This window comes from Sycon ciliatum, chromosome 7, assembly GCF_964019385.1.
Source record: "Sycon ciliatum chromosome 7, ocSycCili1.1, whole genome shotgun sequence".
NCBI classification, from domain to species: domain Eukaryota; kingdom Metazoa; phylum Porifera; class Calcarea; order Leucosolenida; family Sycettidae; genus Sycon; species Sycon ciliatum.
In genome coordinates, this window is record NC_088649.1 from 3,058,766 (window position 1) to 3,072,639 (window position 13,874).

The window sequence follows — 13,874 nt, forward strand, 5'->3', positions numbered from 1 at the left end:
TAGTCCATGTAGCGAGTTTTAAGTACACGGTTACATGATGATGTTAGTTTGACAGCATGAAACAAGGTGGAGGACACTGTGTTCGAAAACAGTGACCTTACTAGAGCTACAACCATCCAGGGGTGGTAGAGCCCCGGTCCGTTGGGACCATCTGAACCATAATTATGCGTGTTGAACCCGGTTCTATAATACTACACTGCTGGCAACTGAAATCCGACCCCTGAGCGGTGCGCTCACATCGCAAAGACCCAACACGGGATGGTGAAACTAGGAAACAGAATAATAATCTGATATCGATACTAGTAATGTGCATCCACCGCTCAGGTGGTCGGATTTCAGTTGCCAGCGTGACTGTAGCATTAAGTAAGTAAATTATCGTATCCGTTCCCGAAGGGAACTCACGACGGCCGCTAACACCCGATAAACCCTAGCGGCAGATGCAGCGCCTTACGGTGGGGGTGAGTGGGCAAGTCTCACAACCACTGGCACAAGTGCCGAAAACGACCCCATTAGCTGCATCCATGTACCCCTTGTGCCTGGCCACAAGTTCCCAGTTGACTGTGGGTAGCAGCACGGCTGGAAAAACCGCTCCCAGGCAGGACTTGAACCAGGTACCTCTCGTATCTCAATCATGGTCTTTGACCAACCCACTGTGCCTGCCTGGTTGCATTGGGTTATAGAATACCACTACTACATGGTCTACCTTTGGGAAAGGGTTACATGTGACATCTCCAAAGTGATAACGAGTTGAGCAAGACGCACACAGGCTAGTACGGGTGGATCCGATTATATGTCCAGTGCAAGAATAGTAACTTTCCATATTTTTCACTCGCAAAGCAACTGTTCAGTACATGGGGTAGTGGTCTACCAGAGCAATCACACTCACCACCGTAGTGGTTTTCCAGAAATGAGTAGAAGCAAAAAACTACACTCGCAGCCACATACAATGTAATAGATAAATAGCCGAAAAACATCTAAATCCATCAAAGAACAGCCAGCAAGCAGGAGAAAAGGCCGTTAAATCAAGTGGAACAGCATCGCCAGTGGTGAGCATGGGTGACTGGGCAGCCGGGGAGCGCCTGAAAAACAATGACTCCCTACATTCCTAGCCGCGACCGCTCAACCGGGCTAGAGGAAAAACACGCCTTTCGGCCAAAAAACCTTTCTATTTCAATAATTCCTGCCCCGCTGCCAGTCGGACCCAAGAATAGAGACAGCAAGAAATGGTATGTAATGTCCAGTGTATGTCATAATCATAAGCCACACACATTGGCATAGAATATCAAGAAGAACAGCGGAAGACCCCCATGAAACCAGGGTGGGCGGGCACCTTTAACTACCAAGAGGAAAAACAAAGACCACGATGGCAGGTTCAATGGAGTTGCGCAGAACAAGAGAAAATGCCGTGAAAAAACAAAAACGTTCACAGGCTCAGCTCTGTCGTTACATCAAGAGGATAGAACAGTAGCAATACAAGAAGTAGCAATGATACCGTATGTCCACTACACTGCATAATTTTTATTTCTATAGGAATGATTAGAAAGGACACCAGCTATTGACACCAGGAATGTAGCCATGGTTGGTCATGACCTGAACAAACTGGCTCACATCGCTTCCAAAGTAGGCAACAATGACTTGGCGGTGGGTGATGGCATCATCATTGGTACTATCACCTGGCAAGTGAGCCTCTAGTGGCTTCCGAAGATAGCAGTGCGGGTATTCGAGTAGCTTGGGGAAGAAGCTGGAGAAGAATGCCACATTCACAACGAACACTCCCGAGTCATACTCTTCATCGTTGAACCTATCCATTGCTGCACCAACGTAGACTGCCAGTTCGTCATGGTCGTCAAAGCGGGGTCCGGAGAAGTTTCCCCAAACTGTTCCTCTCCATGGTTTCATGTATCCATGGGACATGTGCGTTGTTTCTGCATCGATGACACACTCCTCGTCGCTTGTCTCCGCTGGGCACACGGACACATCAAAACCAGGCCTAACCAATCGCCTGGCAATACCAGCCAGTTGTCCTGGTGTGATGGATATTGGAATCAGTGCTGGTAGTGGTGGTAGTGGTGGTAGCGCGTCGTCTGGTGAACGAACAGCAATGTCACCGTTTACATGCCGTTCACACTGTTGGCCGTGTTGCTGGTCATTGACCATGCCGTGGCCATTGTTACCACTGGTACTCATCACATGTCTGCTTGGGTGATTGCGATGTCTGCTTGGGTGATTGCGATGTCTGCTTGGGTGATTGCAATGTCTGCTTGGGTGATTGCGGCGCTTTTCTTGACCTGCGTGTGTCGTCCGACTGTTGGTCTCGAACATTGGTTGCTCATCGGCGTCGTCATCAGTGTAGCTGTAGGCACCATTGTAATCAACATCGCCATGCGCCTCACAGTCGATATCATGTTGCTGGGCTTGAGAATAACCAACGGATCTGCGCTCATGTTCCCAAACTGGCTGCCTGCGCTTGTTACTGCTAGCCACCTGGGACAAAGCAGAGGAAGGTAGGCTCTCCTGCATTTCAAAGTCATCACCATGGAGATGATGCTTTGGCATGGTGTCCGCATTGCTGGTGCCGTTGCAGAGTATAGATTTGCCCTTGGCCAGGATCTCCTTTGCTGTCAATTGATGTATGTTCTCTGGTGGTGTTGATTCCAGAATTGCTTTCCAGAGCTGAAACACCTTCACTGCATTGTCTTCCAAAGAAATATTGTTGAACACTCGGAAATGCGACAAAGCCGTCGGAACTAACATGTTGGGGTCTTGACTGCGGATCATTCGTGCTATCTTGTAACCGCGAATATACTCATAGGCGTTGCTTCGTGACAGGCCAACCTCAGTTTTCGTCCACGCGTGAAAACAGCTAGTGCTTAGAAGATGCTCGTCGTATAGAATGGAATGGAGGGCTTGTCCGACGGCATAGTACGAATAATGTCTATTCTGCTTGATGATGCCTTTCCAGTGCAACAGCCTATCACCGACAGTCTGCGCCGTTAGTGCCGGAGCTACTCCTTCACTGCTTGCTGGCAATTGCGCCTCCAGTGATGGTGGTGAATCCCAATTGACCATCACGTCCTTCACCACTTCACAAGGCGAGGTCGCCCCGTGATTCTGCACAACCTTTGCTGCGGTCGACATTCTCGCTTCAGACTCTCACCTTCGTTCTTTCCTGAAGTTCTGCTTGGAAAGTTGGATGTCGTTGAGGTGCCGGTTGAGTTTCCGTCAGGCTTTTGATCAATGCACCTGTAAACAAGACAAATATACCAGTATTAAGTCAAGAAAAGAGTACTATGTGAAAACCTCTAGCTGCGAACAAGACAATAAGCCTGTATTCAATGTAGAAAGTATTCTTGCCCATGAACAAGACCCGAAACTTGTATGCCAGCGATGAAATAGGAAAATTGATTGGATGTCGTTGAGATCCCGCTTGCGTTTCCGTCAGGTTTTTAATCAATGCACCTGTGCGTTTCGGTGTTACTGTGACAAGAAAGGAAATGACACTGATAGCACTGCAGTAGCTGATAAGCTGTAAAATCCAATCTTACCGATGTGTTTTGAGTTTCTTCTCGGAAGCGATCCCCTGGCACCTCCGATACGATCGATTCGATCCCGAGCAGCTTGTCTACCACTGGTAGTTATTTATTTATTGCTCTAGACGCGGCTACTTCACAAACCTTCTTATCTTCTTCTTCAATCTAGCCGAGATGAGCGCACCGTACAGCTCCACAAGAAAACAAGGTCCAACTGAAAGAACATTAGGCTTGACTGTCGTTTATGTACAGCTGCTGAAAGACAGGCGAGCTTGTCCCATTGGTCACAGCCACGCTCGACACAGGGTGTATTCCGCTTTGAAACAATCATGATGTCCAGTGGTCGCGGGGGAGTTAGACCCACTTACATGTACGTTCTCTCCTGGACTGTGCACTTCAGTATACGATGTAAATAAAATATTATTATGTAATGTCGATTACAAAATCGTCATGTGTGCTTGTGGGCTTCTTCATTGCCGCTATGGGGCTGTTAAGTGATGACGTCACAGTACCTTCGATACGCATAGCAACGATCCCACTGGGGACAAACAAAAGTAGCGTCGTCTCCACCGAACCAGTTGTCAGTGGCAACATTATAGGAATCGTGTGCATTTCTTCGTTTCTTCTTTGCTGTTTTCAGTGAGTGTTTGGTTTTCTCTTTGTCCTTGATCTCGACGGTGTTGTTGTGCTCATTACCTTACTGAGGCGTCTCTTATGACTGTAGCCAGTGTCACGGAGGATTTTATTGGCGTGACGAGGTAGAACGCCGAGATCGAGCGTGAGAAACGCTCTGCATTAGTAGCTCCTGTAGAATGTCTTCTGGGATGGCGTATCCATGGTCAACAAAGCCAAGGTGCAAGACAGCATAAGAGATCGTGTAAACGATGTGAACTCCAAAAGGTAAGCTCCTGAACAAGTGGAAAGATATGTGTATTTACAAACTCTCTCTTCATCCATCGATTGCCGCTATGCATTGCATTTTGTCTTCACAGATAATCTGGACAAATAAATTGTAACTGGAGAGTGCAATCGTGCTTGGGACCCATCCCAATGTCATCACATGGCTGTGGTGACTAGTGTATACCTGTACCTGGGAGAGTTTTTCTTCAACTGAGACGGAGTGTAGGTGGATGGATTATGAGAAATGCGAAGATGTGGAGTAAGTTGTGTCGAAGAAATGTGTAATAAAATATAATTTACTTTACACTCAAACATGCACACACTCTCATGCGTGGCAGAGTTGGCCGGATGAACAGACCACGCATTTGCACGAGGTGTCCGTTATGTCATTGGAATGCTGTACTTTATGACTTTATTCCAAAATAGTATGTCTTGCCCCTGCCAAATGGAGTTTGTGTCTATGCTCAGCGGGTATCGGGCCACGACGCCACACTGCAGTCAGCCCTGGAATTAAAATAGCACTTCATGGATTATTTTAACTACTTTCCTTTGCGTTTACATGTAGTACTTTGTTGAGCCCGTGGTTTTATTTCTGTGTTCTGTTATGATTGGCCTCTGGAAATAATCGGAGTGGATGTCATTTTTGTCATATGTGTGTGCCTTGTGCAACAGGTTCAAGGCTAGATGCACTTCACATTCGGCGTGCGATCTCGGCGTCTGGGACCTGATAACGTCTTGGTTGGATGGGTAATCGAGGATGATACTACTCGGCACACCAATGTACATGTCAATGTAATTTTTTACTTTTTCAGAGTGGTGCTTTTCAGGCACAATCTTCCTCAGCCTACTCAAGCTCAACTGATGAGGGGTGAATTCCCCGAAACACTGTGTATTGAGCAGGGAGTGGTGCTTTCTTGCAGGTTTGCCAAATGGAAGGTGCGACGTGCTCCTCGTGTGCTCTGGATGGCAGTCGTGAGTCAGTCAAGTGTCAAGTTCGGCAAGAAGCGTGTGTTCCTAGTTGGAACAATCAACTTCATGACTATTACCGCCGAAGTCGCAACTTCTAAGTTCTTTATGTATTGTTTTAGTAATGAATTCTTTACGTAGTCATGTGGTTTGCTTCACTGTCCGAAGAGTGCTCAATAATAATCACATGTCCTTTGCGTCTCTGAGTATTATCCACATGTCCTTTGCGTCTCTGTGTATTATCCACATGTCCTTTGCGTCTCTGTGTATTATCCACATGTTCTTTGCGTCTCTGTGTATTATCCACATGTCCTTTGCGTCTCTGTGTTTTTCACTGTTTTTATTTGACATTATCTTTCTTTATTACTCATAAAAAGGACACACTTCAGGCTCATTACAAACATCTTGAAAGTTTTTGTCTTCACAAGTATACTTTCAAGCCTTCTCATCAGGTGAAATACAGGCAAGGGAAAAGGAACAGGAACAGTGGATTAAATACAGTAAGAAGGTGGTAAAACAACGCAAAAAGAAAGAAAGAAAGAAAGAAAGAAGATAGCTAAAGTAAACAGCGAAAATTGCAATAATGACACAAAGGTGCAAATGCGAGAAAACTCAATAAGCGCGACATGTAGTGCGACAACAAGAGACAACCACTGGACATACATGTAACTAAACTTGTTGTCGCACTACATGTCGCGCTTATTGAGTTTTCTCGCATTTGCACCTTTGTGTCATTATTGCAATTTTCGCTGTTTACTTTAGCTATCTTCTTTCTTTCTTTCTTTCTTTCTTTTTGCGCTGTTTTACCACCTTCTTACTGTATTTAATCCACTGTTCCTGTTCCTTTTCCCTTGCCTGTATTTCACCTGATGAGAAGGCTTGAAAGTATACTTGTGAAGACAAAAACTTTCAAGATGTTTGTAATGAGCCTGAAGTGTGTCCTTTTTATGAGTATTATCGCATTTTTGTCTCAGAGGAAACTGTTTATCTTTCTTTACGGAGTTGTTGTTGCTGTTCATTTTGCTACTCTTTCTTTTTCCCTCCCCTTATTTTTATTTATCGCCGTGGTTGGCAATCACCCACTCTCTTAACATTGGCCGGTGTTTCCACCGAGTCTTGAGATGTTGTTATAAATAAATAATACGGAGCATCAGCAAATCGAATATTCGAGTGAAATTCGAGAATCGTCACGTAAAGCACTCAATCAGTCGAAACTAGGGCTTTGTTCGACTGAAAAATGCCCGCAAACAGAAAATACTTTTCGAATACTTTTCGAATGCTCCGCGCGTGCTCTAGTACACGGCGCACTACGACTACGAGTACTCATTCTAGTTGCGCATGTAGCTACTAGTTCTTACCAGGGAGTACTACTCGTAGTTGCACATGTCAGTGCACAAGGCACAGTCGAACCGGACTTCTTGTCAATCTTGACGCTTTCCTCTCTCTCGAACTGTGAAAAGTTTTATCAAGTGTGCATTTTGTTTCATTTCAAGTATCCTGGAATCATGGCTTTGTCACCAACTACCAGCTCCGGTATGCCTCCTGCTCCCAGTACTGCAGTAGCCCTGCTGGCGTTGTCTCGGCATCTGCGTCTATGGTGAGTTCCCCCCAGGGAGAGGGCAACTCAAAGTGTGCCAAATATTCGAGGGTCGACCTTACCATGGATCTCATTCTGCTGAGGCAGTGTAGGGCCCACCCTCAGCTATTCGTCCGCGGGTCTCCTGATATGCAAGGGATAGCGGAGGAGCTCGGCCGAGATCCGCCTTTTCAAGGGGTCTCCAAGAGAGATCCTATCGCCAATAGCCTGAATCGGATGAAGCATCCGCCGCTTCGCGTCATCCCCAAAGGCAATGAGAAACAACAGCAACTCCGTTCATTGCACATCTCAAACGCCAGTCCTCAACTGCTCAAGCTAAAAAAACTCGATTCGAAAATACTGGACTGCGCTACATGCTGAACCTCTTTTTCATTCGAATTTTCTCTCTGATTTTCTTTTTGCCATTCGAATAATCAAATCGAAAATTCGATTTGCTCATGCTCCGTAATAAAATAAATATAATAATCATTTAGGGCGGAGCATTGTACACAAGAGAGAGATTGGAAGCTTTGTTACAACTCAGAGTTGTAACAATGCTTCCAATCTCTCTCTTGTGTTATGTATTCTTTATGACTGTATTCTTTTTTGTATTCTTTAATAAGGGGGCGGCCTACCCATAAATTTCATATGGCATTCAATTGACCGTAACTTTGGTGTTTCTCAATGGATTTGAGTGAAATTTTGACCACACACTCCTGCCACTATGCTAGCCCTCAGGACATGATTTACAAGTTCTTGCGCATCACTGACAGGCTTTCCGGGCCGGAAAAACTCAAATTTCCGGCATAGTGCCGCGGTGTGCGAGCCACCCAGGAGCCAAACAAATGCATTTACAATTTTTTTCACATTTTCGTGCCCATTCTGTCCGTGCGCGGGACCCAAACCTAAAACAAGTCCAGAAGCAGCCATGGGATGGTGGGGTAGGGCCCCACAACGTGGCCCTGCAATCTGTCACAACGGAACGAGTGGGCGTTCTCTCACAGACTCCCACAGACCCAAGTCAATTTTTGAATTTTTTTAGGTTTAGCACGTGCTACGAGGTCGTACCTTTGATACAGGCGGGATGGACGAGACAGAGAGAGTGCAGAGGAAGCGGAGGATGGAACGGACGGCGGAGGGAGCAGTGAGTCGGAGAGCAGTGATGGGAGTGATGGTGAGAGTGCCGGTGAGAGTGTTAGTGTTGTGCGTAGGTTTCGTGGTAGCAAGTCTTCAGTGTACAATCATCTGCTGGCTAGTCCTGATTGTTGCGGTGCGTATTCTGACTCTTCGTTCACTGTATTGTGCCGTGGTCGTCATGGTTATGGACTACAGTTAAAAGTGTTGGAAGCTTTCTATCAGCGTCTGTACAAGCCTAATTTGTGTGTACAGAAAGATAGTATAATTGGGTTGAAATTGTTCAAGTAACGTGTCGTGTTTAGTGCGGCCAAGCTTGGCCGTTAATGTTCTAGGTGTAATGTACTGCTGTTATGTGTTATCACGTTGTCTTTCCTTCCTTTCTCCTTTGTTCATTTCTCGCTTTGATTGTTAAAATTCACACTTGTAAATTTCACTGTTGTTGCTCTTAGTGTTATTTCTCTAACTTAGATTTTCTATAATAGTTCAATTTTTGTTTCAGTGTCCTTTAGTACAACGATGATTCCTGATGAGTGTTGTACGAAAACTTGTTTGAATCCCTTTCTTTCTCTACACAATTTCTTCACATTTTTCATCGTTTTATTGCACATTGTCTCCACAGTTTTACAATACATGAATACAGTGTACACAAATGTCGATCCAGCTTGTATTACTTTTGGTTTGCTCCTTCTTTTCTTTTTATCTCCTTATACTGTAAATCAACAAATTTTGGCCGATGAGAAATAGAAACCTCTCTATTAGAGAGGTTAAGATGCACGTTATTTCCGACGTGACGCGCAATTTCACGTCAAATTTGAAATCGATCGGTATTTTTGCTCTAACATGCATCCATTGCTCAATCATGCATCATTTGCCTATATGACAAACTTTGGCCTGCGATTTACTTTGGCCGGTTGGTACCAAGCGGCGAAATCAGCGAAATAAATTAAATCGCCAACGAAAATTAGTCGATTTTAATACAGTATTAATAAATCGGATTTTCTGGCCTTTTTGTAGTAATACATGTACATTGACCTGTTGAGCCAATGACGACGCCGAATGCATGGTTGCCTGTGGAGCACATTACATAACTTAGCAGTCTCCTAAAATACGTATCCTTTCCGACGACAAAAGAGTCTGCAGATTTAGTTTTTCTGCGCGTCGACCGGATGTCTGCGACGCGAAAGTTCAGCTCGCGTTATTTGGCTCGCACGTCGAAAAATCAACGCGAGTGGCCTGCTGCTCACGTGGAAATTTGGACATTACATAACTTTACAGTCTCCTATAATCCGCATCCTGTCCGACGGCAAAAGAGGCTGCAGATTTAGTTTTTCTGCGCGTCGACGTTACTGAAGTACTCTCTCTCTCTCACTCACTCTCACTCTCTCTCTCTCTCTCTCTCTCTCTTTCTCCACCCCCCCCCCTCTCTCTCTCTCTTTCTTTCTCCTCATCCATTCTACCTCACCTTCTCTTGTCTTTATCGCACTAAATCACCCCCCTCTTTTAGGCTATGGTGCGCAAGCTCACGTTAACGCCGAGACCATAGGTCGGTGTTGTGGGCTTGCCTCACCAGCACAGGCTTGCTTTGCAGCCCCTACTCTCCCTGCTGTTTTGTCATTGTATACTCTGTTGTCTTCTCCCCTTCTGAGGAGTAGGTTGTGTACTTAGTAAAAAAATAAAATAAAATAAAAAATAAAAAAGTAACGTCTTCTGCATAGCTACGGGAATAAAAGTATTGTGGCCAGCTGTCTTTGCTGGTACGGTACGGTACGGGACAGATACGGGATAGCGCCAGGCGTGACACAAACACACAAACAAACACCAAATTAAAGCTGTGTGGACCCTGGCTAGCGCCAGACGTTACTGAAGTAACGCCTTCTGCATAGCCACGGGAATGCATAAATAATACGAAGCATCAGAAAATCGAATATTCGAGTGAAATTCGAGAATCGTCACGAAAAGCACTCAACCAGTCGAAACTAGGGCTTTGTTCGACTGAAAAATGCCCGCAAACAGAAAATACTTTTCGAATACTTTTCGAATGCTCCGCGCGTGCTCTAGTACACGGCGCACTACGAGTACTCATTCTTGTGCATGTAGCTACTAGTTCTTACCAGGGAGTACTACTCGTAGTTGCACATGTCAGTGCACAAGGCACAGTCGAACCGGACTTCTTGTCAATCTTGACGCTTTCCTCTCTCTCGAACTGTGAACAGTTTTATCAAGTGTGCATTTTGTTTCATTTCAAGTATCCTGGAATCATGGCTTTGTCACCAACTACCAGCTCCGGTATGCCTCCTGCTCCCAGTACTGCAGTAGCCCTGCTGGCGTTGTCTCGGCATCTGCGTCTATGGTGAGTTCCCCCCAGGGAGAGGGCAACTCAAAGTGTGCCAAATATTTGAGGGTCGACCTTACCATGGATCTCATTCTGCTGAGGCAGTGTAGGGCCCACCCTCAGCTATTCGTCCGCGGGTCTCCTGATATGCAAGGGATAGCGGAGGAGCTCGGCCGAGATCCGCCTTTTCAAGGGGTCTCCAAAAGAGATCCTATCGCCAATAGCCTGAATCGGATGAAGCATCCGCCGCTTCGCGTCATCCCCAAAGGCAATGAGAAACAACAGCAACTCCGTTCATTGCACATCTCAAAATGCCAGTCCTCAACTGCTCAAGCTAAAAAAACTCGATTCGAAAATACTGGACTGCGCTACATGCTGAACCTCTTTTTCATTCGAATTTTCTCTCTGATTTTCTTTTTGCCATTCGAATAATCAAATCGAAAATTCGATTTGCTCATGCTCCGTAATAAAATAAATAAAATAATCATTTAGGGCAGAGCATTGTACACAAGAGAGAGATTGGAAGCTTTGTTACAACTCAGAGTTGTAACAAAGCTTCCAATCTCTCTCTTGTGTAATGTATTCTTTATGTATTCTTTTTTGTATTCTTTAATAAGGGGGCGGCCTACCCATAAATTTCATATGGCATTCAATTGACCGTAACTTTGGTGTTTCTCAATGGATTTGAGTGAAATTTTGACCACACACTCCTGCTGCCACTATGCTAGCCCTCAGGACATGATTTACAAGTTCTTGCGCCTCACCGACAGGCTTTCCGAGCCGGGAAAACTCAAATTTCCGGCATAGTGCCGCGGTGTGCGAGCCACCCAGGAGCCAAACAAATGCATTTACAATTTTTTTCACATTTTCGTGCCCATTCTGTCCGTGCGCGGGACCCAAACCTAAAACAAGTCCAGAAGCAGCCGTGGGTGGTGGGGTAGGGCCCCTCAACGTGGCCCTGCAATCTGTCACAACGGAACGAGTGGGCGTTCTCTCACAGACCCAAGTCAATTTTTGAATTTTTTTAGGTTTAGCACGTGCTACGAGGTCGTACCTTTGATACAATATCCAGTGCTGGGACGTCCACAGCAAGCCATTTCCACAGCGCTGCACACCAAATCCAGGATACCCTCAGAAACCGGCAAAGACTACCACTCATGTTCCGCTACTGCCTAGTACTGAATCCTACCTGACTTCTTGACACGACTGAAACTTGCCAAAGTCACTAAATCAACGTCAACTACAATAATCAAGCCACATATCTGCAACGTCACGAGGGTGCTGGCAAACGTCCTGCCGCCGTGCAGCCCAATACATGGCTCAAAAACGTGATATTTTGGACTTGGAGCACAATTCTGCACACTTTCGCGTGTTTCCATGATACGACAAGTTGCGCACGGTCTGCTCACATTCAAATACAGTGCTGCCAACAAATGACAGCGCACAACAAAAAAATCTTTCCTTACAAGGGCACATTTTCGGCCATAACTCTTGAACGGCTGGTCAGATCGAGACAAGATTTTCAGAGATTATGCAGCTGTTCATGCTCTTTCAACTGATGTAGCACTCGATATGAATTTACAAATTCGATTTTCAGGGATTTTACGACCAGGGCGCCCCCTTAACTGCGAATAAGAGAGCAATAAGAGTAATTATGAATAATCTACCTTCGAACAAGACGAGAAACCTGTCAGTAGTATAGGAATAAACGTCTACATGCGAACAAGACAGCAATATGAGTAATATGAAAACTCTAGTTGATTCAAATGCTGGTCACACCTGGCACAGTGGCAGTATGGCGGTAAATACATATCTGCCCTCACACGTTCTCTAGGCTGCAAAGTAAGTTATTCTAGCACATAGCTCTCCTTCTCACCACCACCAGCACACCATCAGTTCGCGCCTTGCGCCTAGTCGATGCATGGCTGGCGGTATCCGACAAAGCAGGCTGGCCCATACTGCCAGGTGTGTGTTTTACCAACAGTTGAATCAACCATAAGTACTGCTGCATTGGTGTCCTCAACTGCATATCTCATGAATATCCTCTGCCTGCGAAAAAGACGAGAAACTAACTTGTCAGCAGTAAAGGAAACTTCTAGCTGCGAACAAGACAAGCAAACCTCCACCCGTAATCCGAGCATGCATTACAGTCTATGCACAGTTGAGTCACAGTGTACAGTGGATACATTTGTATACTGAGCTTGGTGTACGCCCACACATTGTTATGTACTGAGCTTGATGAGCTTGATTCTACATTATGTGGCGCCAGACATTACTGCAATGTACGCCCACACGTCCCCCAGCTAGTACAGGGCAGTATAGCTGATACCAAAATGCCATCAAACGTCCTGAAGACGTCGTTGGCAGAGCGACTGATCGTACTTGTAGTGAGTTTTAGGTACACCTTTCCATCTAAGATATTACTAGTGGATCTCGCTAAGTGTGTATTGTGACACTAGTACTCACTCAGCTGAAGCACACTGTTACAGCCAGTTGGAAAAGAAATTAAAACTTCCTAGTCAAAGAGATAACAAACAGAACTTACTCACTGCAGCTGTTCAGCAGTCCTTCAGTTCTTCCAGTGTCCAAGAACGTCCAGCCTATCCTTCATAAACCTGTACATGCACAGACAGAGGCACGAGCAGTTGCTGTTTCGTAACTCTGAGTTTCACGAACTGAATCGATCATCAGACGAAAATTTAACCAGTAATAGAAATTTAATGTACATACAGGTAGCGGCACTTGTCTTCCGCAATCTTGGAATACTCAAAATCTCCAATTGAACAACACGTGTGGCCTTTTTCTCCTTCTACTATTGCCTCAAATTTCCACGGTTTCCTTTCCTAAAGAATAGCGTTGTTGGTTGGTTGGTTGGTTGGTTTTTATTTCACTTCGCACATTCAAACGGGATAACGACCCAATAAAATGACGGCGAAGGCTTAGCCTAGAAGTGGCTATGGAAGAACATAGTAAAAGCTATGGAAGCACATAGTAAGAGAATAGGATACTAATAACTGCGGGTAAACGGGGGGAGAGAGAGAATACGATGTATCTGTGATACTACGTGCGGGTTACTGAACTGCACGGGGAGGGAGAGCAGACCGATCAGCAGCAACTCGAACTACTCCCTACAGGCGTATGGTACACATGCATGCTTAAACTCAGGTAGCCGGGTAATTGTGTGGACCTCACCAGGGAGAGCGTTCCACAGCAGAGCACCAGCAACAGAAAATCTCCGCTGACCGCGGCGGCTACGGTTTGCCTGGCTTAGTAGGCCATTTGACTGCTGATGGCGGGTAGGGGTGCTTTGTGCCGGGGTCAGAAGCTGGGCGAGCACAGGGCTGGTGCGGGCGTGGATGCACCGCCAGATGGTGATCAATATTTTCTGCCTGTAGAGCTCGCTGACACGGTACAGGGAGTGAGCAGTGAGCAG

The 13,874-nt window shown here is 45.7% G+C and overlaps 1 protein-coding gene across 4 annotated transcripts; it reads right to left on the reverse strand.

The window, feature by feature from the left end:
* Positions 1-1,005: 1,005 nt before the first annotated feature.
* LOC135820741 (uncharacterized) lies at positions 1,006-13,198 on the reverse strand. 4 transcript variants are annotated; one of them, XM_065333757.1, is made up of 3 exons: positions 13,172-13,198; positions 12,991-13,056; positions 1,006-3,243 (listed from the first exon to the last, which is right to left on the reverse strand). In XM_065333757.1, exon 3 carries the CDS (start codon positions 3,136-3,138, stop codon positions 1,537-1,539), a length of 1,602 nt encoding a protein of 533 aa, XP_065189829.1. In that variant the 5' UTR covers positions 3,139-3,243; positions 12,991-13,056; positions 13,172-13,198; the 3' UTR covers positions 1,006-1,536. The 4 variants fall into 4 exon arrangements, with proteins under 4 accessions (XP_065189829.1, XP_065189827.1, XP_065189825.1 ...); XM_065333755.1 differs by having other exon boundaries at positions 12,987-13,056; positions 13,172-13,190; XM_065333753.1 differs by lacking the exons at positions 12,991-13,056; positions 13,172-13,198 and adding an exon at positions 3,546-3,754.
* Positions 13,199-13,874: the final 676 nt, after the last annotated feature.